The 24180-nt window shown below is 50.9% G+C and overlaps 5 protein-coding genes across 8 annotated transcripts in view; 1 reads left to right on the forward strand and 4 right to left on the reverse strand.

Moving 5' to 3' along the window:
* LOC132460798 (clustered mitochondria protein homolog) overlaps nt 1-4047 on the reverse strand; it is a 17077-nt gene extending 13030 nt beyond the window's left edge. Inside the window, exons 1-4 of one of the 2 annotated variants that reach the window (XM_060055666.1) lie at nt 3576-4047; nt 2304-2369; nt 533-1962; nt 299-447 (exon numbers count right to left, since the gene is read on the reverse strand). In XM_060055666.1, coding sequence (XP_059911649.1) covers nt 299-447; nt 533-1955 — 1572 coding nt within the window. In that variant the 5' untranslated portion in view covers nt 1956-1962; nt 2304-2369; nt 3576-4047. Of the gene's footprint in view, nt 1-298; nt 448-532; nt 1963-2303; nt 2370-3560 lie in introns of both variants that reach the window. The other variant, XM_060055665.1, reaches the window with a different exon arrangement.
* On the reverse strand, nt 2262-7628 carry LOC132461187 (coiled-coil domain-containing 92B-like). Its single transcript, XM_060056231.1, has 9 exons — nt 7500-7628; nt 7124-7359; nt 6960-6998; nt 6030-6298; nt 5582-5977; nt 5394-5470; nt 4074-4190; nt 2482-2548; nt 2262-2369 (listed from the first exon to the last, which is right to left on the reverse strand). The coding sequence occupies exons 2-9, from the start codon at nt 7251-7253 to the stop codon at nt 2262-2264; spliced, it is 1203 nt and encodes a 400-aa protein (XP_059912214.1). The 5' UTR covers nt 7254-7359; nt 7500-7628.
* A 1155-nt stretch (nt 7629-8783) lies between these two features.
* LOC132460926 (F-box only protein 40-like) lies at nt 8784-13911 on the reverse strand. Its single transcript, XM_060055908.1, has 8 exons — nt 13838-13911; nt 12658-13237; nt 11978-12435; nt 11424-11606; nt 10830-11071; nt 10462-10593; nt 9740-10052; nt 8784-9442 (listed from the first exon to the last, which is right to left on the reverse strand). Exons 1-8 carry the CDS (start codon nt 13838-13840, stop codon nt 9230-9232), a joined length of 2124 nt encoding a protein of 707 aa, XP_059911891.1. The 5' UTR covers nt 13841-13911; the 3' UTR covers nt 8784-9229.
* Nucleotides 13912-13986: 75 nt separating this feature from the next.
* Nucleotides 13987-19650, forward strand: fbxo40.1 (F-box protein 40, tandem duplicate 1). Its single transcript, XM_060055727.1, has 7 exons — nt 13987-14522; nt 14654-14705; nt 15694-16875; nt 17172-17458; nt 17824-17955; nt 18162-18432; nt 19289-19650. The coding sequence occupies exons 2-7, from the start codon at nt 14703-14705 to the stop codon at nt 19517-19519; spliced, it is 2106 nt and encodes a 701-aa protein (XP_059911710.1). The 5' UTR covers nt 13987-14522; nt 14654-14702; the 3' UTR covers nt 19520-19650.
* LOC132460900 (TLC domain-containing protein 2-like) lies at nt 19558-24148 on the reverse strand. 3 transcript variants are annotated; one of them, XM_060055873.1, is made up of 6 exons: nt 23787-24148; nt 21970-22182; nt 21626-21708; nt 21296-21378; nt 20287-20504; nt 19558-20010 (listed from the first exon to the last, which is right to left on the reverse strand). In XM_060055873.1, exons 2-6 carry the CDS (start codon nt 22146-22148, stop codon nt 19812-19814), a joined length of 762 nt encoding a protein of 253 aa, XP_059911856.1. In that variant the 5' UTR covers nt 22149-22182; nt 23787-24148; the 3' UTR covers nt 19558-19811. The 3 variants fall into 3 exon arrangements, with proteins under 3 accessions (XP_059911856.1, XP_059911854.1, XP_059911855.1); XM_060055871.1 differs by having other exon boundaries at nt 21970-22277; XM_060055872.1 differs by lacking the exon at nt 23787-24148 and having other exon boundaries at nt 21970-22792.
* Between the last annotated feature and the right edge of the window lie 32 nt (nt 24149-24180).

Genomic DNA, 24180 nt, shown 5'->3' on the forward strand with positions numbered 1-24180 from the left:
AGAGAGAGAGAGAGAGAGAGAGAGAAAGAGAGAGAGAGAGAGAGAGAGAGAGAGAGAGAGAGAGAGAGAGAGAGAGAGAGAGAGAGAGAGAGAGAGAGAGAGAGAGAGAGAGAGAGAGAGAGAGAGAGAGAGAGAGAGAGAGAGAGAGAGACAGGGAGGATATAGGGGGATTAATACACCAAAAGAGTTGACATGAAATGACACAAAATAGAAATCATGACACATGAAATGGCTTCTTGCTCTGAAATCCTCTGAAGCCTGTGGACATGGATGACAGTGGTCTTCTGTGGCAGTGTACCTGCAGCTCAAACGTCTCCGTCGCAGGAGCCTGGATTCTGACCATAAACCCTGCCTCGTGGAGGCTGACCACTTCCTGGATGCTGGCCTGGTCCTGTTCCCGCTGATCGGCCCCAGAACATTCCAAGGCGTCCCACGCCGAGCTTTCCGCTTTTGACATGAAGAGAGAGAGGTCAAAGGTCAGACGGATACCAAGAGATCCTAAACATACATCCAGCCGGGCTTTCTCACACACCTTTAACATGGGGGGCTGTGAGGAAGAGCCTGTCCACCAGGAACAGCTTCACCCCCCCTCGCTCCCCACGGGGCCCGGCGGGGGGGCCTCCATCCTCCGGCCTGCTCCGTTCAGCGCTCCGCTCGGCGCTCTGCTCAGCACCCTGCTCTTCCACTTCCACGTTGGAGGGCCACGCCTCCTCTTCCTGCGCTACATCCTGTCCCATGGGTGCTGGGCTGTCCTTTGGGTCCCTGGAGGTTTTGACGATACCCCCCCCTGGGCCTGAGGCATGGGGATCAGCCGGCCCTGTGGGGTTCACATTCACCTCGGCTCCCCCTTTGCACTCCTTGTTGAGGTGCCCACCAGCGGGGTCTCCACAGACCCCCTCCCCTACTGCTGCACCGCCGTCCTCTTCTGGGACAGGTGGTCGCTCTGCGTGGCTTTCGTTTTGTTCGCTCAGCAATCCGCTGACATTCTCGAGTGTCTTCAAAGTGATGCTTTTGCTCTGTGGGAAATGGACAGTACTCGCGTCCAACATTATATCCCCATTATTGATTTTCTCCCCCATCGTTCCTTCGTCCACAATGTGTGCCTGCGTGGCCGTCTGGTGGGGTCTTCCCACGTCTGCGCCGACGGGGTGAGGTTCTGTCAGGGAGAGGCGTGCTCCGACAGGGCTGTGGTTCAGTTGGCCCACGACGGACTCTGCTCCTGTGTACCCCTGAGGGTCTCTGGTCTCCCTGTGACCCTCCATCTCGTGAGCGACTTCTGACTGGGGGCCGGGACGGGCCGGGACCCTCCCGCCGGGCGAACTCTCCGGGCGCTCGCCGGACCAGGGTCCCAGGCCCGTCTGGGCTTCTAATCGTGCGCACGTTGTTGTTGTTGTTGTTGTTGTTGTTGTTGTTGTTGTTGCATGGAACTGGTTCTCTCTGCAAACCCGCCCGATCGTCTCCTCCGGGACGGTGGCGGGCAGGTCCCTCCACGTCAGCATGTCGGTCTGGGTCTGCACCTCGGCCTGCTGCTGGGTCTGGGTCTGGACCCCCATGACCCCCTGCCTCTCCTGCCTCTCCGTCTGAGTCTCCACCTCCACCCACAGCCTGTGTTCTCCAGCCCCGTCCGCCCTCTCGTACACTCCTCCTCCTCCTCCTCCTCCCTCTTCGTCTTCCTCGCACACCAGGAGACACACCATGGGCTCCACCGGCACGCCGCTGCTGCTCAGGATGATGTCGGGGAACAGGAAGTGCTCCCGCTCCAGCGCCACCCGGTCGGACGCGCCGCTGACGGTCAGCAGCTCGTCCTGCTGGTCCTCCGGCCGGGTCGGCCAATCGGAGTCGCTGCCGTCCGTGGACAGCAGGGGGGAGCGCTCCGGGCCGCCCCCCGTCCCCGGGACGGCGCGGCGCCACAGGTAGTTTGTGACGGAGTGACAACACTGCAGCCAGTTGCCCATGGTGCCTCTGGGAGGAGCAAGGACGTTAACAGAGGTATACAAGCTCACAGAACGTTCACCATTGTTTGTGTTTGTGTTTGTGCTGTATGAATGCGAGTGCAGGCATGTGTAGGTGTGTTTGTGTGTGTGTGTGTGTGTCTGTCTGTGTAAGTGTGTGTGTGTGTGTGTGTGTGTGTGTGTGTGTGTGTGTGTGTGTGTGTGTGTGTGTGTGTGTGTGTGTGTGTGCGTGTGAGTGTGTGTGTGTGTGTGTGTGTGTGTGTGTGTGTGTGTGTGTGTGTGTGTGTGTGTGTGTCTGGGCATGCTTGCCTACGTGTGTCTTGAGGGGACTGCTGACGGGGGGGGGGTTACCTTACAGATGTCCGTGCGGATCTCAGCAGAATACCGAGAGCACTTCAGCGGGATGTCTGCGACGCCCTGAGAACACGTGTAACTTTAGGACTCATTTCAACTGAAGGTCAGAGGCAGGTAGACAGACACGCTTATATTCAAAGTGATCCCAAACTCGACTCTGCCATTGTGTCCTGACTTCTGGCAAGGTGTGGAACCTCTTCATCCCGAAATGTGTCCGGGTAAAGGCCCGCGCCCCAAATGCACTTTAAGCATTTAAACACATGAGAAAGTGTTATGTGTCACGGGAGACGCCCCTAGAAAGCTTAAATTCCCAACCTTTAGTCTGTCTTAACCATTGTTAGCTAAACAAAAGACGATTCCAACCCCAAATGAAATAAGAGGCATGTATGAAGAACAAGAGGCAATGAAAAACATCAAGAACAAACCTTTGTTGTTTTGCCGTCAAAGTTGTGTTTGATCCCATAAAACCAATATAAAATCATAATCTAGTTTTTGGGCACCATTTTGCCCCTAAATATGGTGTTTACAATCAATGTATAGTAAGAAAGGTTTCAGACCAAATAGGTAAATTCCCTTCAATCAGAACACACCGTCGTCTCCATCTGGCAGCCGTATTGTTCAATTGCGATTTTATGTCTCGTGTCATTCAATTATATTCACCCTGACCTTTCAATAGAGGGGTCAAGTGTCAAATATGTACATTGGGTTGTCGAGACATCTGCATGTTTGTGTTTCATCAAGTCTAGATTTTCAAAATTTGCATTGGATTTATTGATTTATTTTTGTGATATCGCCTAAACCTTTGCTCTACCTTAATTCATTGGCATCAAATATTGACCCAGGTGCTCATCAGATGTTGTGCTATGAACCTATAGTACTACAGGGCTACCAACTGATAATGCACTAGGTGGTATTCACTCTAACACATTACATATATTTCCATCTAATATGAAATCTTGTGTAAGTGACATTGATCATTTCACTTGCAGTTAACAAAAATGTTATCACTCCTAGTATTTGTTAACAAAAATAAACATGATGTGAGGTGGTCTTAAAACAAAAACAACAACCACCACATGCATTGTTTCTAAACCAGGAACTGATAAGAGTCAGTCACCCAGATTACAGATTATGGAAGAGATTAGGTAGATAGGCAGCAGCTAATAGCAATCTATTCATGCTCCCACGAGCAGAGCACATGGAGACTCAGATTACATGCACATATTCCAAACAGAAGAGATACAAGAACTGTACCGGCAACCTGCTCACATGGTCTTGTAGTCCGTCCTCATAGGCCCATTCCCTTCATCTTCAGGCTGTGAGTAGAAAAGGCTTCCCTCCTCAAGACTGTTCCCCACCACGGACTCTCTGGTCTCTGCTGCTGCCAAAACCACTTCCACAAGCACCTCTCTGTGTGTGTGTGTGTGTGTGTGTGCGGGTGTGTGTAAATCCTCCCTGCCCTTCACATGATGTCCCTGTACATGTGTGCTGTCGTCCTGCAGCCCCACAGCAGTGTGTGTGTGTCCTTCCCTCCTTGGCACACGCTACACTACCTGAGCCAGTCCAGAAGAGGGCCACCTCTCTGGCTCTTTTCTTTTTTTTTTTATGAATATGATGTAACTTCCTGTCCACGGGTTGTGTGATCCATGCGCTCTCTGTCTACCTTGTGAGTGTAAACCACGCTGGGAAGGAGCCGGTGTACTTTATGCTTAAACACCAGCGAGCGTGTTGTAGGACACCCCGTCTTCAGCAGTAGAAACGTCTCACCGTGTGCCACCGGGCTGCAGACAGCAGTCTGGCTTCACTTGGTATGCGTTACAGCGTGCCCCGGAGCTGCTGTTGGTTGTCATGGCAGCACTGCAGAGCTCCAGCAGGATGCAGGGGCTGCATAACGGACCGTGTGGGAACAGTGGAGACACAGAGGCGCCCTACGAGCAGCCCTCCACACAACACTGAATCCGCATTCTGGCCTGATGAGGCGGTAAACCGTGGCATCCCAATCTAGGCCAGGATTACAAATGTAGCTGTTAAACGTGGGTTTGGGATTTACGGCACACGACCGCACATCTTATGTTGAATTGTTCCAATTAGAAATTGAAAACTGCTTCTCCCAAGTGATCTGGAGGAGGAAAATGTAATAAATATTTCTGTATTTGATAGCGAATGTGATGCATTTATTGCAACAATCGCTACACGCCTCCTAGGGAACATTTCCTGGGCTCCTCAAGACAAGGACGCAGCAGGGTGGTGGGGTTGGAAATCCTGTTTACTGTAGGTTTTGCAGATAATGACACATGACCTGGTGCTTCATGTTGCCATGCAGGCGATCTCCCTTCTCCGTGTGTGACTGTGGAGATGGGTGGTTTAACCAGTGCACACGGATCACTGCTCAAACCATCATCCACACACACTCCCACTTTTACACAACTAAATGGAAAGACTACTATCCTCAAACACAGAAAAACAGACAATTGTAGTTATTTTGCCACGAGAGGCTCATGGCATTAGTTTAATAAAGTGCAAATCATATAAAAAATTATACTCTCATTCATCAAACTTGAATTGTCAACAGTCCCTTAATAAGCGTTCTACAGGAATATTCTGAGCAATTTGCTGCTTTAGACCCAGGATCGAGGCTACTTCATGAAGTTAAATTATAACTTCATGACCTTTTCTTTTTTACAATGGTTCCATTTTCTATAAGTTATTCTTTCAGCTAATTGAGTTCATAAGCACATCTCTAGTTCTACCATCAAACGCTCGATCCTTTACCTACAGAGCAGCCAGGCGTCCATCACCTTTCACTCTCCCTGCATAGTGAACCCTAAGTAGTACATTAGTTAGTGCACTATTTAGGGAATAAGTATTAAGGGAATTCAGACATAAACGATACGCCTGAAATGCCCCAGAGCAACACCTTGGTCTCATAAGCAAGCAGCCAGGTGGAGCCTCAGGAACCGGTACGATCCGGACCATCTCTCCTGGACGGATCCAAAGAGATCCGCTCCACACACCGGGATCCAGTCGAGGGTTAAGTGTGCATCAGTTGTACACCTGTTTGACCGTGCTTTATGTGGGGGCCCTCACTTTTCCAACAGCACCACGAAATAGTGACGCCCCTGCAACATAGGTCCCGAGTGGACCAATAGGAACAGACCCCGTGTCTGACACGGGGGGGGGCTCTACGGAGTTCACAGAGCGGTCTCCCCCTCCGCCGCTCCCATGTCCACCCTGCGCCGCACCCCCCCCCCCTCCCCCAGGTCCTCCCCCTCCTCCCCCAGGTCCTCCCACTCCTCCTGGAGACCCCGCGGGTCGCTCCGCGCCCTCAGCGCCCGCCTCCAGCGCAGGAGCCGGTACCGGAGCGGCACCAGGAAGAGGGCGGGGTCGGGCATGGGCTGCGGCTTCTGCGGGGAGGTCACTCTCTCGCACGGCACGCACGCACGGACTCTCTGCTCCCGCACGCGCACGTGCCTCGCGCACAGCTCGTCCGATTGGTCGGGACGGGCCGGCGGCCGGAGCGCGTCGGAGCCCTCCCCTCCGTCGTCCTCTTCGTCCTCGTCCTCCTCGACCTCGTCACACTCCCATTCCTCCTCCCGCTCGATCTCGTCCGGTACATCCCTCCGGCCCGGACCCTCCGGCCGGGCTCCCCCTGAGCACTGATCCCCCTCCCCCCCCCTCCTCCCCCTCCTCCTCCTCCTCCTCCCCCCCCTCCCCCCCTGCGACCAGCCCCCCGCGCTGCAGGTACAGCCGCTGTCCCAGGGCGGTGGAGGTGAGGGTCTGCCGCTGCAGCTCGCGGCCCAGCGCCGTGATCCGGTGGCTGCGGCGCTTCAGCTCCTCGAGGAAGCGGCGCTGGTCGCTCCTCAGGGCGCGGCCCAGGGCCCAGGCCCGTGCCTGCCGCGCCCGCAGGGCGGCGCGCACGCTGGCCCCCGCGCACGCCTGCTGCTCCAGGAGCCGCTCCGACGCCTGGCACCGCGAGACCAGCACACACTCCTCTGAGAGACGCACGCGCGCACACGCACACGCACACACACACACACACACACAATTAGGATTAAGGGCTTGGAACTTGAACTGCTCGTGGCCCACGGGGTCACATGACCGTTACATGCCTCTCCATCAGGTTATGACGGCGTGAGGACACACATACACAAGGGGCACGCACACACACAAAGGGGAACGCAAAATCCTGAGTGAACCGGGGTTCACGTCCCTGAGCTGCAGGTAGTCTATCACTGAATTAAATAACAACCACAACCTTCGGGGTCCAATAGCTACTATGTGCACAATTCTACAACAACATGAACATTTTGAGGGCATCCGATCTGATCCAGTGAATATTGAGTATTGTATCAACGTAACCAGGCTACTGTCCACAGCCACCGGAGAAGCATTACGTTTCACATTCGCCCTTCAACCATGACAGCGATATCGTGCTGTGTCTCATAGTCTCTGCCAGCCTGATGGCTATCGAAACACACCCCCCCATAGGGCAGGATGGAATATCATCTGGGCCCGCTAGGTTCTGCCATCATGAAGTCTCCTTCAGAGTTGTCTGTGCTCCTATATCTTTTTAAACTGTGTCTAAAAACATGTACACTCATCTACAGTCACTCTCTGGTGTGCTCATGGATCTCTTGCTTGCCTAAATCTTACCTGCAGCTGGAAACCGAGCGTCCAACTCACAGTTGAGTTCTGCAGACAGAAAGACAGACAGGCTCATTAGGACTTCGCCGTAGGACGCAGTATGACTTCAACCCCCTAAACATAAACATCGGCTATAGCCTACATTGGGGCCGTGTAGACACCGTGAGACTGACCGCTGCATCGCCTCTTTAGGCGGCTGATCTCAATCTGAAGTCCGGCGAGCATGGCCAGGTGCTCCCGCTTCAATAAGGCCATGCCCCGCTCCACGCTCGCGACCTGCTGCTCGAGCTTCTCCGTCTCCATTGCTCTGCTGCTGCAGCTTCTGCAGCTTCTGCTCACAGAACCGCTGGATTGATCACAACCGCTGGACCCGATCTGTGATGGAGCGAACAGCAGCACGCTAAGCCTTCTGGTGACGGGATCCCCGCGGTGACAATAACAGAAATGAACAGGAATGTGTTAGCCTGCTACAACCAGTAGCTGCACCGCAACCTATTTCATTTAATCGATATGCATCAATATATTGAGAAGGTCCACTTATCAACTCACATTGGTGTCGCTTTGCCTGGTTGCTCATTCGTGTCCCAATAGGAAGTCGGTCCAAGATGTGCAGCTGGTCTCGACTCGGGGCAGATCGCGATGACGACCCCCCGGCTAATCAAGAGTGTTTGGGGCCAAAGTGTTTTTCATGGATCTGCGCTCTCAGTTTGCAGTCTGTGTCCTTCATCGGGCAGATGCGATGTTGCGATGTTGAGACAAAAGAACCGCAGCATCCACCAGCGCCAACAGACTGAGGACCTGACTGCTTATTGCGTTAATTCAAGTCCGTCAGTGGATCCTTGCTGCAGGGGATCTGCTGCTGCTGGGGTCCGTCTCCGTCCTGGGGGCTGTGGGGAAACCCTGGAACCTGCGAGTCGAGATCACCTATTCCTAGATATCGCCTTTAGATAGATATTACCTTTTGATAGAAATCCACTATTGGTTGAAATCCACTATTGATTGAAATCCACTATTAATAGAAATCCCCTAATCCTACCCTCCCAGCCGGTACCGTCCCACATGTCCTCTAACATCCTTCCGGTACCGCAGAGCATGCTTCTCTCTCATCAAACCAGTAACTATCTTACTGCTTTTCCATTCAAATAACTTCCATGTGACAGCCGAGCTGCGGGTTTAGATGCAGAGCGGAAGGAAGTAGGCTATCAGGTAGCAGCTATCAGGTAGCGTCATCCATCATCCCCGTGTCATTGCTTGTGTTCTTTATTTTAATCATGCCTATTAAAAAGGTCTTGAAGTAGTTTATCGCATTATTTTTATATTGGGAAACGTGAAAGTAGTGATTTTTATATTTTTAACGATATTTCAGCCTAAATTAAAAGATTCGAAAGATATAACATATTATATGCATTTGATAACCTATTTGAAAAAAGTACGATTCGGTTCTACAAGTCGGTCTATCATAATTAAATATGTACCTCTTACACAAGATCATTTGTTTGTTTCTCATAAATGAGCTCAGTACCATGGACAGGGTCATATCTGTTTAGAGAAACTACACAGACACCGAATGTAAAGGTGCTAGGTAACTACATAGACACTAATATGAATGTAAAGGTGCTGTAGGTGTATACAACAAAACTACATAGACACAACCGAACATTTAAAGGTGCAGTAGGTAAGATTGAAGAGCTATCATTTCAGTCTAATTTGTTAGAACTTCCATAGCTATAGAAGCAAATGTCACTACCGGTTAGAATTTTAAAAGCTACTGTATTTTGTATAGCCTATCGAAGTATACAAATAATTGAATTCAAAACATTTAAATATAATACGTTGAAAGCAAGATAATATGAATTTATTTGTTATAAATGCACCTCTTTAAATTTCCAACATCGCATTTAAAGTGAAACATTTCCAAAAAAGAAAAAAAATGCAACATTCAAAAATTCAGATTTTCAAACTAAGATATTGATGATTTATATTCAAGTGGTCAAAATACAGACCAGAAAATTCCAGCCATAAAAATTGGGACTGCAGTAGCAGTTAGGACAGGCCTAAGCAATCAAGACTGATGCAATCTAACCAACTGCTGTCGTTATAGCTGTTATGTTGTCTCCCTGTTGGCCATGTAGGGATTAGCTCTCGAGCAGTTTCTTTTGATCACATGACAGGCAGGCAGTAGATTAAATTGCATCAGTCTTGATTGCTTAGGCCTCTCCTAACTGCTGCTGCAGTTCCGATTGATGGCTTGAAATAAAAAACAAAACAAAAAAAAAGTATCAAAGTTGCAGTCTGTTTCCCATGAACTGGTTGACCAGGGTCTGTCTCTCTGAGGGGCCGTCCTGCCTCTCCTTCATTCCGGCCAGGGCCACGGGCTGGTGGCCCAGAGAAGGTTTGTAGTACGGACAGACTCTGAGATGAGCCGATATGGGCGGGACGTCTGCAAAGCACCAAGCATCGACCGTGGAGAAGAGATGGCTGAACTCCCACACCTGCAGTGGGCGTGAGTGAAGCAGAGGAAACCCTCAGGGTAAAGAAAATATATGGATGTCATAGTCTAAAAGCTAAACTTGAAAGATATACCTCAAGCTCCAATGCGCCATGTTAATTAAAGTTTAATTATACGGGCACTGTGAACTTTCTCCATCCAAATGATCAACAGTCACTCAATAATCAATTACTAAATATATCCTAGACTTGTTCTGTATATCAAACCATCAGTATACATGCCTACTGCATATTAGTGCGTCAGTGTGTTTTTAATATGCAAGCTGAACTAGACTGCTCACAGGTCTGGCCCTCCACTTGGCCCCTCCATGGGTGTAGGTCTTCTTCTCCCAGCGCAGGGTCACCATGCCCCGGTCTCTCAGCAGGGAGGAGCACACGTCCCTCAGCAGGCGGGACACCAGGGCCAGCTGGGACAGGGACAGGCTGTCCAGGAAGCTGGCCACGTGGCAGAGCACCTCGTAGGGCAGCCCGCTCAGAGAGTCCCGTCCTCCTGGTCCCCGCCCCCGGCCCCTCCCCTGGGCCCCAGGCGGGGGCCCTGGTGGGGCTGTGGGGGGTCCGTCCCCTGGACACAGGTTGAAGCAGCTCAGCTCCTGGCTGGGACGAACAGAGTATCAGAGTGTATTAGTACGCTGCCGTCACAAACAAGAACATAGATCTACATTCATTCGTACATTGTCTTTATGGTAGAGTCTATCAGTGATATTATTATATACTATGGATATTATTCCAAAGCCAGAGTTCATGAGTGTTTCTCAGCATGGCCAGGCTCATCCTCCATGCTGAATAAATGTTAATATAGTCTTAATTTTGAAAAGACAATCATTCAAGGTGAATTTGTGAGTCTTCATTGAATAGGTATTTCTTTTTGGATTTATTACTAGGTTGCTGTAGCCTGAATTACTCAGGTTCAACTTCACGAACCAGGTTATTCCTGCTTACTTGTAGCTTACTGTAGCCTGAATTACTCAGGTTCAACTTCAATAACTAGGTTATTCCTGCTTACTTGTAGGTGACGGTGGCTTTATGGGTGGAGGGCTGGAACCTTCTCTGGCTGAAGGTGCAGCCCAGGTAGGAGAGGGGACATCTCTGCTCAAACCAGCCGCTCACGCACGTTTGGACGTCAGCGTGGACGTTCCTGAAGCCGGGAAAGTGGAATGGGCCATGAGACAACTGTCCCCTTTTCAATGTACATTTTTAAATATGGCTGCGAAGTCGACTTGAGTCCAATTCTAATAAAAGTCCACAGTGAGAGTCAGAATACAAACCAGCGGCCGATCTGAGCGGTGGTTCATTCATGAGGCCGCGTTCACTCCTGGTAGCATACACCGCTGACAAGAGCCAACGGGACGGCTCAAGGGCAGAGGGACACACCTGAAGTGTCGGGGGAACTCGGAGCGATGGAAGCTGTGGCCGCAGCTGAAGGTGAAGGCGGAGGTGGCCTTGTTGTGTCTGCTGCTCACGCTGCCCGCCTGCAGCTGGAGGCGGAGCTTGGCGGGCCCCCCCGCCGTCACCTCCTCCAGGGTGGTGGTCCTCCGGAACGGAGCCGTGCGGAACGAGTGCGTCTGGGTCCCCACGTCCACGTAGTGGCCGTCCGTCCCCTTGGTGTCACTGATCTGGAGACACAAGTCATGCATGACAGCGGGGTATACGAGGGGGGGGATCACTGGCCCGCTGGCACTTTAAGCAACAGACATAAGGCAACAAATCAGAGTCACATCTCCATGTTGTGTGGAAGAGGGTTTTGGTTCTTGTAAAGCCTCCCACACCTGAGGAGAAATACGGAAAGACGTTCAAATGCACATTTCTTAAACACACCACCTGTTTTGTTATGTAATATGCAGGTCAGGTAGTAGACTTGTCCTCACTAGTTGGGTCTATTACCCAGGCCTCAGATTACAGCTCTGTGAAAGGCTGTAACACATACCATTTCCTCTCTAAATTGAATTCTATCAAACGATTACGGACCTTGTGACCCATGACCTCTAGCTCTGCATAGCCCAGCAGGGTGCTGTCTGCCTCGTCCTGGTGCCAGTCTTCCTCCTTCACCGCCAGGTCAGACGTGTCCACGGACCGCTCCTCGCTCTGGACGCGCTGCGCCGCGTCATACGCCATCTGGACGCGCTGCTTGTAGTGGAAGCTCTCGGGGATCTTGGAGCAGACCAGATGGCAGAGGGTAAGGTTCTAGAGACCAGAGTGCTGCTCCACCACCCAGGAGCAGCAGCAGCACCTCTGCATGGTGGACACAGCTAAGGCTAAAAGCATGTTACATGCATGTCTTATGTTATAATGTAGGATAGAGATCGGTGTATCAGAAATATTATGTAGATTAACCAATTCTACAGGCTACAAAAATGGGATTTAAAAAAAAATATATATATATTCACCTATATAAAAGGCAAAAATTGAATGACCATTATATGTTTAATTTGGGATTATTTGCAACGGTTGCTTCCTCTAAAACCAGTAGATGGCAGCAAACTCCAAAATGTAGCGTCGTGTTTGGGACTGCTCCGCCTTGCCTTGAAGGACTGCAGGCTCTGAAGGGGGATGGGCTCCAGGCTTCCGTAGACAAAGTCCTTCTCGCGCGGCGTGCAGGCCTGGATCTTCCCGAAGGTCAGCAGCATGCGGCCGTGGTGCACCATGTACATGTTGTACTCAGCGGGGCTGAGCTCCTCCCCCAGACGCTCCAGCACCCCGTCCTGCCAGGGAGCGTGGCCCGTCCTGCCGGTGTCCTGCTGGGGCCCGCCGGGGGCCTTCTGGTGGGGCCCACTGGGGCCCTGCTGGGGCCCGCCCTCCATCGCCCCGTCACTCGTTTTGGCCTCCTGTTTAGCCGCCCCCTGGGTTCTCTCTGCGACAGCACACCCACCCTTCTCCATGCTGAACATCATGTCGCACAGGTTGTACTTCTCCGTGTTGATGCCAGTGCCCGACCTTTGACCTGCGTCTGCCTCTTCAGGAGCCTTGTCTCCCTCTGCGCCTTCGTTGATGAGACCTACAGCGCCCTCCCCAGAGAGGGGAAACCAAGAGAGACAAGGGGTGGGTCAAAATGGAGAGATATTCATAACTGTATTTCTTTGGATTGAATATTCATACAATAACTCTGACCGTCTGTCAGCTGGTCTCCCCTTGATACCCCAATTGCCCACCAGATCATGAGAGGAAGTTCCACATTCATCGCCAGCGCGGGGGCGCCCCTCACCTCCTACGGCGTCTCCATCGGTGACCGTCGCCGGCTCCACGCCACGCTCCTTGGTCCCTCCCCCCCCCGCCCCCTCTTCCTCCGGCTCCATCAGCTCCGGGAAGAGGGGCTTCATCTTCAGGCGGCTGTAGAGCACGCGCTGGTCGGCCAGCGCCATGGCCAGGTCCAGAGCCCCGCCCCGGCCCCCCCCCTCCTCCCGCCTCCCCCTCTCCTCCGTCAGCACCTCCGCCTGCAGCGCCCCCAGGTGGTGCGGGTCGGTGTCGTCCACCGGCCAGCGGGTCCACTCCATGGAGCAGCTCACCACGCTGGCGGGGCAGGAGGCCAGGTGGGCGGCGCGCGCGGCCCGGGGCATGGCGTGGGGGCAGCCGTAGGCGGCGTTGAGGCAGGGCCGCCTCTGCCGGGGGCACAGCAGCGCGTGCTCCTCCTGCTTGCAGAGGTGGAAGACGGCTCCGCAGAGCAGGGGGCACGGGGCCAGGGCGCAGCTCCCCGGGCCCTCCGGACGGGCCCTGCAGCGCCGGCTGTAGCAGGACTCACAGTGAGGGTGCAGCCCCGGGGCCGCGGGGGGGCGGGCCCGCCGACTCTGGAGGGGGGGGGGGGGGTGTTGGTGTTTTGTGATTTTAATGAACATTCATACTGTACAGATCATGACAGACAGACAGACAGACAGACAGACAGACAGACAGACAGACAGACAGACAGACAGACAGACAGACAGACAGACAGACAGACAGACTAGTGGCAGACAGACAGATAGGCCAACAGGCAGGCAGACAGACAGACAGGCAGACAAACAGGCAGGCAGATTGACAGGCAGGAAGACAGAGAGACAGAAAGACAGAGCGGCGACGAGAAGATGCATGATAATGTACTAGGACTACTAGAGACAGAAAAGTAATACTAAGCTTACAATCAACAATAGATTCACGTTAACCCACATAAACCACAAACAGGAAAGAATACACCTGTATTATACACCTGATTAATTTCATACTAATGTTTACACATTTGAACTGTGATGTCTGTTTCACACAGACATCAGACATAATCCAGACATAATACATTGTACTATGGATCTTCATGTGTCCTGAATAAAATCATATATATATATATATATATATATATATATGTATATATATAATACGCAAAATGAAAAATAAACGCTAGCCTGCATAGTACATACCATATTTTAGATCCTCAAAAAGTTATCCGAAATAAAAAGTAATAACTCCTGTTGCTGTTTTTGTAAAACACAGCAACAGGTAATATAAACAGGTAATATAAACAGCAAACGATAATATAAACTGGAAAAGTAGGCCTGTGTTTCTTGTAATGTCACAGTGTGTGCTGGAGATCTTTGAGTGTGTTGGAGAGTGCGTGTCTGTGTTAAAAATAGACTATTAGTGCCGACCATGACAGCTCCAAGGTTTAAATTCTACTCCGCGGAGTTCAGCAGAAAGCAGTGAGTGACTCGCACGACAATTCACATTTCATCCTCAAGTTGAAGCCGGTGGAGAGACCGGACTCATCTAGTAAGAAGGAGAGGTACTGGTTACCGCAGAATAACCAAAGCGCTGATTTGTTTGTCGCTTTTTTCCTAAAGTGGAGGGTAATTTATTTATTGGACCAACAATTATTCAAAAACTATCGTTCTTGAGGGGTAAATGCATTTCATGGACAGAGGAGGGCGGAAGAAAGGAAAGTATTTTTAATAATTTAGTAATTTGAGTCCACTGCGAGAGAGGTCAGTATGTGAACCTCCATGCTGCCTGGCTAATTTTAACCTCCCTGCTTATTCTCGTGCAAATGCATAGACCTGAACTGTTAACGCCAGACAGAGTAGGCCTAAACATCTACGTTGACACAAGGTAAGAATTTTCAGAATAAACAGATCCTTCTCTTCAGATCTAGTCTTATTTATTTTTTTTCAATTCATGCGTTTAATGATGCTTATGTGTCTCTAGGGCTGTTAAAAGACTTTTGTTGTTTTGTTTTTCAGACTTCCATACATTACAGGGTAATTGATCAAATTACAATTCAAAACCAATATGGTGAGTCCTTGTTGACTTTCTCTTGCCTCTGTCTGTCGGTCTGTCTCATTGACATGTATATCTACACATAACAGAACAATGTGTGTACCTTCTCTCTCTAGTACAGTGGCTCCCCAACAATGACCTAAAGGGGTTCACCTCAAATGCAATCCGTAAAAAACAGCTGGATAATCATACAGTGGCTAAGCCAATGGCCAGTGGCGCCCACAGATTCACTACTGAAGAGCGTCAGCAGCACTGTTTCTGATCCTAGTGGGTTTATAAGAAACTCACAAAATATAAATATTCAATTATAGTGGAAATAATACGATGGAATACACAAAGCCCATTTTTTTTTATCAAGTCATGCCCCTTCCGGTAGAGCCCATGGGACCTATGAGATCGAAAAATATGAATGGGTTTCAATGAAGAGAAAGTAGGCTAATTATTTTCTAGTCCCAGTCTTCATATGCCCTTGATTACACATATGTTGTTTGTGGATTTAAATGATAATTTTTCATGTCAAGAGTTTGACCGTTTATTGTGCAATTGTTCAGTTAAAGGCTGTAGAGAAAATACAATGAGAAAGATATGTCTCGTATGTGCCGTCACACTCCCTGCGACTGGCGTGGACAAGACCGTCAATCTACCCATCGGCATAACTGAATCTCTCCACATACCCCAACTTATAATGGTTTTCACCTCTTCTGATGCTTTTACCCTCCCCCTGGAAAAAACCTAACATCATCGAACTTCTTCACGAAAATGTTTAGTTTACTTTGCATGAAAAAGTAACATTTAAATCCACAAACAACATATGTGTAATCCGGGGCATATAAAGACTGGGACCAGAAAATAATTGGCCTATCTGTCTGTCTGCCACTAGTCTGTCTGTCTGCCTGCCTGTCCGTTGTCTCTCTGTATCCTTAACTTGACATGATCTGTACAGTATGAATGTTCATTACAATCACAAAACACCAACACCCCCCCCCCCCCCCCCCCCCTCCAGAGTCGGCGGTCCCGCCCCCCCGCGGCCCCGGGGCTGCACCCTCACTGTGAGTCCTGCTACAGCCGGCGCTGCAGGGCCCGTCCGGAGGGCCCGGTGAGCTGCGCCCTGGCCCCGTGCCCCCTGCTCTGCGGAGCCGTCTTCCACCTCTGCAAGCAGGAGGAGCACGCGCTGCTGTGCCCCCGGCAGAGGCGGCCCTGCCTCAACGCCGCCTACGGCTGCCCCCACGCCATGCCCCGGGCCGCGCGCGCCGCCCACCTGGCCTCCTGCCCCGCCAGCGTGGTGAGCTGCTCCATGGAGTGGAACCGCTGGCCGGCCGACGACGCCCACTCCCACCCCCTCCGGGAGCTGCACGCCAACCTGCTGCGGGAGCAAGGCGGGGGGGGGCCCTCGGGGGGGCCCTCCCGGGACCTGGACCTGGCCATGGCCCTGCGAGACCAGGACCACCTGTTCCACTCCCTCAAGATGAAGAGCCTGTTCCCCGAGCTCTGCGCGGGCCGGGAGGACGAGGGGAGGAGGGGGGGGGAGGAGGAGAGGGAGAGGGAGAGTGAGGAGGAGAGGGAGGAGAAGGGACGCAGGGAGGCGGAGAGGGGGGCGGTGCGGGCGGACGGGGCGGAGGGCGGCGCCGCCTCGGACCACATGAGCCAGATCAACATCCGGGTGCCGGGGGACGGGGCGGGGCCGAGGGCGGAGGAAGAGGAGGAGGAGGAGGAGGAGGAGGAGGAGGAGGAGGAGGAGGAGCCCAGCCAGGAGGAGAGGGAGGCCCTGGCCAGGAGGTCCGGGGTGGACCCTGAGCTGCTGCAGAGCTACGCGGCGTGGGAGCGCATGTTCAGCATGGAGAAGGGCGGCTGCAGGGTGGCGGGCGGGGGGGCGGGGCCAGCGGCGGCCCGTCCGAACCGCGGCTCGGAGAAGGGGTCCGGGCTGGGCGCCCTGCCGGAGGAGGAGCCGGGGACCGCCCCTGCGGCGGCGGCGGCGGCCCGCGGCGCTCTGGCCGGCGGGTTCGTGTACGGCCACGTGGAGCCCATGAAGATCATCAGCGTGCGGACCTTCCACGTGCCCACCAGCTTCATCGCCCGGCAGGGCCGCATCCGCAACCCGGGCTTCTACAAGAGGGAGAGCCGCGGCGTGGACACCAGCGACCTGGCGGCGGGGCTGGAGAACACGCCCGTGTGGGAGGAGGTCCAGGTGGGTGCCCCCCCCCCAGCCTAATTTGGCCGCCTCAATCATGACAATAACAGACAATCATTTGTCATCAGAACTTACGGCCTCCATCAGGGTCCTACACTATAATATAGCCAAATAAAGGTTATATGCAATATTCTGCTTTTGATGGGTTCAAATTGGTGACAGCCCGGTGATGAGGTCCCACTGGAGGCAGGATCAGGTCCCCTGACCTCATCCCCTTCATCCCTTCATCACCCTCACCCCCCCCCCACCCCAGTCTGAGCTCTGTGTTGTGGGGTGTTTGGGGTCCCGCTCAGGCGTCCTTGCTGTGCTCGCTGGAGAAGGAGCATCGAGGTCACCTGATCGCCGAGAGCACGTCCTTCGACACACTGCTGCAGGACGAGGGCACCCAGACCTACCACTTCCTGTCGGCGCCGTTCCGGAGCACCGCGGTCCTGGCGGACCTGACGGAGGGCCGGCCGGCGGAGCTGCACGTCCAGCTGCAGATGGAGAGCGTGACCAGCCGCCACAACAAGGCCAGCTCCGCCTTCACCTTCCTCTGCGGCCACAGCTTCCCGCGCAGGGAGTACATGCACCACTTCAGGTGGGCGCTCTGCTAAGACACTGGTGTTATTGTACTTCCTGTCTGTGGAGGAAGGGAGCCTTTTCACAGAGAACCACACAGGTGTCGCTCCATTAGTGGACAAGGCCTGAGGAAGTCTACCACTGTAAGGGACAATGGGCTCCACACGGTGGTTAGGATGGGTATTACAACAACAAACCGAGTACTCATTGTAGTGCTACTTTTACTCTTCCGTCCTAATACTTCCAAATCGCATCACATTTCAATTATATTCTGTGTTTTTATCAATGTTGTTTAATTTAAAAGATATTGCATATTGACCATTCCTACATTCCTCCAGTTTGTTCAATGTGCACTTAGTTTCTAATAAGCCTCCCCGTCTTCAGGAACGTCCACGCTGACGTCCAGACGTGCGTGAGCGGCTGGTTTGAGCAGAGATGTCCCCTCTCCTACCTGGGCTGCACCTTCAGCCAGAGAAGGTTCCAGCCCTCCACCCATAAAGCCACCGTCACCTACAAGTAAGTAGGAATAACCTAGTGAGTCAAATTTAACCTGAGTAATTCCGGCTACAGCTACCTACAAGTAGGAATAACCTATTTAGTGAACTTGAACCTGAGTAATTCAGGCTTGTCACCAACAAGTAAGTAGGAATAACCGAGTTAGTGAAGTTTAACCTGAGTCATTCAGGCCGCCTACAGAACATATAAACGTGTTGACTCCTCAGCCAGGACCTGAGCTGCTTCAGCCTGCGCCCCCTCCTGCCTGAGGTCCCTCCAGGGCCCGGAGGACGGGACTCTCTGAGCGGGCTGCCCTACGAGGTGCTCTGCCACGTGGCCAGCTTCCTGGACAGCCTGTCCCTGTCCCAGCTGGCCCTGGTGTCCCGCCTGCTGAGGGACGTGTGCTCCTCCCTGCTGAGCGACCGGGGCATGGTGACCCTGCGCTGGCAGAGGAGGACCGGCTCCCAGGGCCGGGCCGAGTGGAGGGTCGGGGAGAAGGTAGGACCCGCTCCGCCCGGCGCGATGGACAGGGTTACCCTGAGTCCGTGAGCCTCGGGCCACCAGTATGTCTTCCACTAGGTCCAGAGTCTCGCTCAAGAGCCCCTCAGTTCACCACTGACTGGAAACGTGTGGCTAGAAAGCTGTTGTATGTATATTATATATATTATTACATTATATATTTACAACTTTAACAGTAACATGACTCAACTGCAGATCTAGCTGTATTTTAGCGCGGCTTTGGTGGGGGACCTTGTCGAAAGAGGACCAGGCCTTTTCTGTCAGTAGAATCCAGTGGAACCTCAGTTGATCCAGGTCGTTTGCTTGTTTCCATGGCAGCAGCAATTGGGATATCTTGCAACCCGGGGCCCTCAGAGAAAAGTAACTCAGAACCCACGGGCCAAACCACCGCTAACATTCCTACTGTTATATGATGTACATCATATATTATTAGATATTTACAACTTTAACATTAACATGACTCAACTCCAGATGATGTCTTAGCGCGGCAGAATTCCAAAGGGATCTTCCTGTCCGTAGCATGGTTGGAGAAGCCAGTGTCTGGACCGGGCAGGTTTCCTGATTCTGATGACATCATGGTCATTGTATGGTTTAGTGCATTTGTTACATTGAACTCCTTTTAGCCGCAAGTGCGCTAAACATTATAGACAGAAAACACCTTGCAGCGAATCCGGGTTCGGCTCGGACCTGCGGGGATGTGAGTTCCCTTCTACTCTTAGCCCACCTCCTGTCTCTTCTCTGGCCTGTCCATCATGACACTTATTCAGTTGTTTAAATATTTTATTGTTGAAACCGTCGATGACTCCCTCCCTGCCTCCCTCCCTCCATCCATCAGGTGTGGGAGTTCAGCACCCTGTTCTCCCCCGTCAGCCAGTGGTGTTTCCAGGACGTCCCGCACATGTCCGAGCACATGAAGGTGTGCCCCTTCTACCAGACGGAGCTCCGGACCCAGGGCGTTCCTCTGCCCTGCCTCGGGCAGGACGTCCGGACCAGGGCGCAACACAGCAAGCCCTCTCTAGTCACCACATTTCCAAAGAAGATCATAATGGAGCATCTGATGAATTAGATTGATACATTTGATTCAACTTTTTTTTTCTTTCTTGATTTTCTTTTTGGATTTTCATGATATTAATATTTCGGAAACATCCCATGATGGGCATGTCACTCTGATAAATAAAGAGCTATTTCACACAATAATTCTGCAGTTTAATTGTAAATATTAATTGAGGTAATTAAGTTATTGTGTCAAGAGTAAGAGTCTATTGTAAACGCTGGTCGAACGTGACCGATGACCATTTCATTGGGAGGGTCGTCTGAGTGAAAATAGGCCGGAGGTTCCGTCGCATGAACAGCGCCCTCTAGTGGTCCTTTCCGGAGGTTCGTGTGTCGGTCAGCACTTCCGCGCGGAGCAACCGATAGAGAAGAACCACGTTCATGACAGTGATGCCGCCCAAGCCCACCGTTCCCAGCGTGTGGGCGAACCGAGGAATTTGCCCCGCTTGTGCGGCCAGCCACCGAGTCATCCAGCCCAGCGTACACAACCGGAACACCAAGAACCTTCCAGGGGAGAGAGAGGCAGGGATCAGATGGACATCGGAAAGGATTGGGTGCATCTCTTATCTACAATTTAAAAAAAAAAACATAACCCATTAAAGCCCGTACACTGAGCTGTTCCGTCTACCTGACGGTAACTGGCCCACCCCTCCGAGCACGGACTCTCTTGTTTACCCCGTCTCCAGGTTTTGCTTGAGAAGTTACCGTATACTGAGAACGGATCTGGTGTGTGGGTTTTAAAGTAGCGTGATGCACTAGTAAGGGGGGGGGGCTACCCACGTGGCCAGGTTGAGGAGGCTGGTCAGGCGGAAAGCAGGCGTGGGCCGGGGAGGGTCGGTGGTGGGGGCGCTGCCTCCTGCTGGCCGGTTCTGCCAGCCAGACAGGAGCATGAGCTGCCTGATGTGGAGGAACACAGTGTTGATCTCCACCAGCAGAGACAGGACAGCAAAGCCCACGTAGAGGCGGGAGCTGATGGCCAGGCTGAAGCAGGAAACAACCTTGTGGGAGGGGGAGGAAAGACCGGATATGAGTATCACACACAGGCAGGCTTCCAGACCCACAAGCCAGTATGATCGTAGACTATTATTGGTATCTTCTCCGTATATTATCTATCTGGGTGAAGAGTCAATCTAACAATCATTTTATGTCATAATATAACAAAGAGAAACATTTTTTTTTCCCCTGTGATGCCACTATTCAACCTTTTTTTAAATGGTTAAAAATTGCAATATTTCATGCAATGTATGAATTAAACTGCCATGCAGATAGAAGGTATTTGCATCTATTGAAAGCATAACAAAATAAATGCTTCCAATGTTTTGTCAATGTGAAAAACACCTCACCGTCCCATGAAGGGAGGCGGCAAGCCTCCCTTCACTAGGTCTCAACTCGTCACACAGTCACATGAGGTTCTACACACACAACTACACACACTAATCTACTTTGTAGCTTATAAGTATAATCATTTCGAACCAAGATGACCTTTTCTGATGGATCAGATATTTATATCTTGAGCTCCATAGATACTCTCGACCCCAAGGTTGAAGCTTTATGACTGGATGAGAATGAGGCCTGGGGTTTTATCTGCCAGAACCAAGAAGAATGCAACAGATATGAAGGCATCGACCATAAGGGGTTTGGACGGTTCTACAATCATTCACTAACCTCAACACGAAGACAGCTCCACACAAAGCATGTATGTACAACACAACTATATGTGGACGCAAAAACACACACGCGATAACAGATAGACATCAACCTTTGGTTACAGACACGCCCTATCTCTTACCACTGCGTGGTGAAGGAGGACCTCCCACGACCGCTTGAACGACTGGTTAAGGAGCAGATCCAGGGCGTCATAGATGAAATAACCTACACACACAAACACACACACACGCACAGAAGTCAATTCATAGATTTACTGTGATCTTACACCGGCATAGGAGTGTGTCACTTTGGAGAGGTCTTTCACCGTGTTTACATGTGGAAGAAATGTAACACTTTTTCATTTCAACAGATGTATCGAATGTTAATTTTGGCTTTTCAAACAAAGACAACAATTATAAGCACACCATTCTAGATAAGTGTGGTTGTGTATATGAGTGTACATAAGTGTCACCTGTAGACAGGGTGACCAGGCTGAAGGAGAACCTGGTGTGAGTGGAGATCAGGTCTTCTGCCATCTGAGGATGGCACCAGAAGCTGTTTGGTTGGACAGATCATTACTTTAACCTGACGTTCGATATTATCAGACAGCAGTGGAGAGATAATTACTTTAACCTGACGTTAAAAATGAAATATCAGACAGCATGGACAGAAATGTAGATACGTCAATAGACAGACGGACAGACAGATAGAAAGACAGACCGACGAATATATAGACACACAGAGGCAGGTGGACGTTTAGACGAACAGAAACGGACAGACACACGTCGAGTGTCACAGACAGACGTTCCTACGCACCACAGCGCCGCCCATGCCCCTGACAGCGAGCTGTGAGCCAGCGACGTGCCGATGTTGCGCTGTCTCCAGGCTCGGTGGCCCTCTCTGGGCGGCGCCTGCAGGCCTCCGAGCAGCGTGTGGACCAGTTTGAAGGAGCACACGGACCCTCCGACAGCCAGGAGGGCGGACCTCAGATCCATGACGGGAGGGGGGGGCCGGAGTAGAAAACACCGCCTTGTAGATGCGGCGGTTGTTAGCGGCTCAGCGGGACCTGGTGCGCGCGCTGGTGGAGGTCCAACCGTAGCCCACGGCCAACCGTTGGTCGTTTTCTTTCACGCACACGAACAAACACACACCATCAACATGGACACACACAACGTATTTATTCTTGAATGGTTTAGACCCCTTCTGATAAGGGGACCAAAGGTGTAGCTTGAAGATAACACTCTACATTTTGTGTGGATGCGTTTTCGTGTTTGTGTTCCCCCCTCCCCCACACTGTCTGATGTAACAGTTATGAAACGGACAGTTATGAAACCCATGTTCGGAGCTAATGGGCTACAAGGACTTAGCTAGAGGTGCTCTGCATCCCTTAGGTCCAGAGTTCACCTGGGACACGTTCAGACTTGTGATTAGTCGTTTTTTTATTTATACATTCATTTTCTTTATTCATATACCTCATTTATCTTACTTTGACTGCTGATTGTAAGATTAGTCTATGCTAATTAGGAGAAGCTGGCAAGATGGCGGATAGTAGGAGCGGTGAACTGATGTTGGACATGGGCCAGGTGACCCGGATAGAGGGATGGAGGAGGCGGAGACAGATGTTGGGTTAACCACATTGAACCATGTTAATGGTTTGATGTGGTGTATAACAGAAAACCTGTCAGCTCAGCATTAGATGAATACAAGGATACACACATCTTACTCATTAATCAAATATGAAGGGCAATAGTTATATGCAGGATAATTAATGATCAAATAAGAATAAACCTCAACATAAATTACTCTGTAATAGGCGCTCAACAAAACAAATGCCTGTACGTCTGCATTGGCATAAGGTGGAGGAAGTGATTACCAGAGTGATCACCAGACAGGTTGTCTTTACTGAGCTGGGATTATTACCGGTTTGATATGAACTCTGACGGTGCGTAGATACGTAGTACGGTGGGATCCCCATGTGATGTGAGAGGATTTTGGAAGAGATATATCCACATCCGTTCCTGACTAGGATTGCGTTCACCTGTGGGGCCGCCGCATCACAGAGCGCCTCGTTAAGAACCGTTCAACATGGGTTGGGGTGGATCCTCATTTGGTGGGTGGTAGAATAGTTATTGTACTATGTTCAAATGTATTCATAAGAAATACCTGTCCTTTTACCCTTATTTAGCATTTTTCTGTTGGATCACTTCCTCTATTATTCTTGATTGATATTGTGTTTGGTGACTTTTGAGTAACGTTATGGAGACATGAGCCGTGCTATTTCAAAGAAGAACCAAGACCTGGATGAGAAAGGCTCGGATCACACTCAGGTGCAACATGCTGACGTCGTCTTTTGGCGTGGAATACATTATGGCTCATATTTACAACCAATGATTTTTATATATTTTTTATCGACTAAATACTCAATTAAATAATTAATTATTTAGAGAAGCCAATCGGATTCATAAGGCTGAACACTTTTCCCCTTTTATTGTCTCAAGTCATACATATATATATGCTTTATTTATGCTGAATTTCAAGTAACTTCTGTAAAAATCCTTAAACGTAAACATACTTTAGAGATCTTCTAGCCTAGATTCACATAAATTTACTCAGTATCGTTTTTAAATACATACCTAATGTTATGCCTGTTCGTTGTATATGACAAACAGGGCGCTGCAGCATGTTTACCTCCGAGAACTCTTTTTTCTATTACTTAAGCGGCCCCAACACATGTACACGCTCAGCTCTTATATCACGTTGTGCACTTCCTGAATCCACCTGGCGCTAAGACTCCTGGGTAACGTAGTACAACAAACCTTTATCCACACACCTATGACGTTCTCTTTCAAAGCCAACAGATAGTCAAATTAACATAAATCAGAGCAGGCCCCCTTCCCCTGAGTCTACATCGGCTTCATTCACAAGTGAAATGAATGGTCAAATGTTGTGCTTTCACAGGTGTCAATTATAATAATCTGAATATGGGTCTTCTCCTTTGATGTACCAGGGCACCAGTATACTGAGCTA

Source organism: Gadus macrocephalus, chromosome 7, assembly GCF_031168955.1.
Source record: "Gadus macrocephalus chromosome 7, ASM3116895v1".
In the NCBI taxonomy this organism is placed as follows: Eukaryota; Metazoa; Chordata; class Actinopteri; order Gadiformes; family Gadidae; genus Gadus; species Gadus macrocephalus.

What these genes read in the sequence shown, in the direction of transcription:
- fbxo40.1 (XM_060055727.1), top strand. An exon ending in CCGTGTGGGAGGAGGTCCAG is followed by an intron (nt 16,876 to 17,171) that starts GTGGGTGCCCCC and finishes GGTCCCGCTCAG; the next exon opens with GCGTCCTTGCTGTGCTCGCT. An exon ending in AAAGCCACCGTCACCTACAA is followed by an intron (nt 17,956 to 18,161) that starts GTAAGTAGGAAT and finishes TTGACTCCTCAG; the next exon opens with CCAGGACCTGAGCTGCTTCA.
- LOC132460926 (XM_060055908.1), bottom strand. An exon ending in AGAGCCTGCAGTCCTTCAAG is followed by an intron (nt 11,607 to 11,977) that starts GCAAGGCGGAGC and finishes GTCTGCTCCAAG; the next exon opens with ATCCCCGAGAGCTTCCACTA. An exon ending in CCAAGTGGAGGGCCAGACCT is followed by an intron (nt 9,443 to 9,739) that starts GTGAGCAGTCTA and finishes CGCCCACTGCAG; the next exon opens with GTGTGGGAGTTCAGCCATCT.
- LOC132461187 (XM_060056231.1), bottom strand. Translation starts at nt 7,253, where the DNA reads ATGGAGACGGAGAAGCTCGAGCAGCAGGTCGCGAGCGTGGAGCGGGGC. An exon ending in CGCTCGGTTTCCAGCTGCAG is followed by an intron (nt 6,299 to 6,959) that starts GTAAGATTTAGG and finishes TGCGTCTCTCAG; the next exon opens with AGGAGTGTGTGCTGGTCTCG. An exon ending in ACCTGCAGCGCGGGGGGCTG is followed by an intron (nt 5,978 to 6,029) that starts GTCGCAGGGGGG and finishes GGGAGGAGGGGG; the next exon opens with GGGGAGGGGGATCAGTGCTC.
- LOC132460900 (XM_060055873.1), bottom strand. Translation starts at nt 22,148, where the DNA reads ATGGATCTGAGGTCCGCCCTCCTGGCTGTCGGAGGGTCCGTGTGCTCC. An exon ending in TCCTCCTTCACCACGCAGTG is followed by an intron (nt 20,505 to 21,295) that starts GTAAGAGATAGG and finishes CCCTCCCACAAG; the next exon opens with GTTGTTTCCTGCTTCAGCCT. An exon ending in AGCCTCCTCAACCTGGCCAC is followed by an intron (nt 20,011 to 20,286) that starts GTGGGTAGCCCC and finishes CTCCCCTGGAAG; the next exon opens with GTTCTTGGTGTTCCGGTTGT.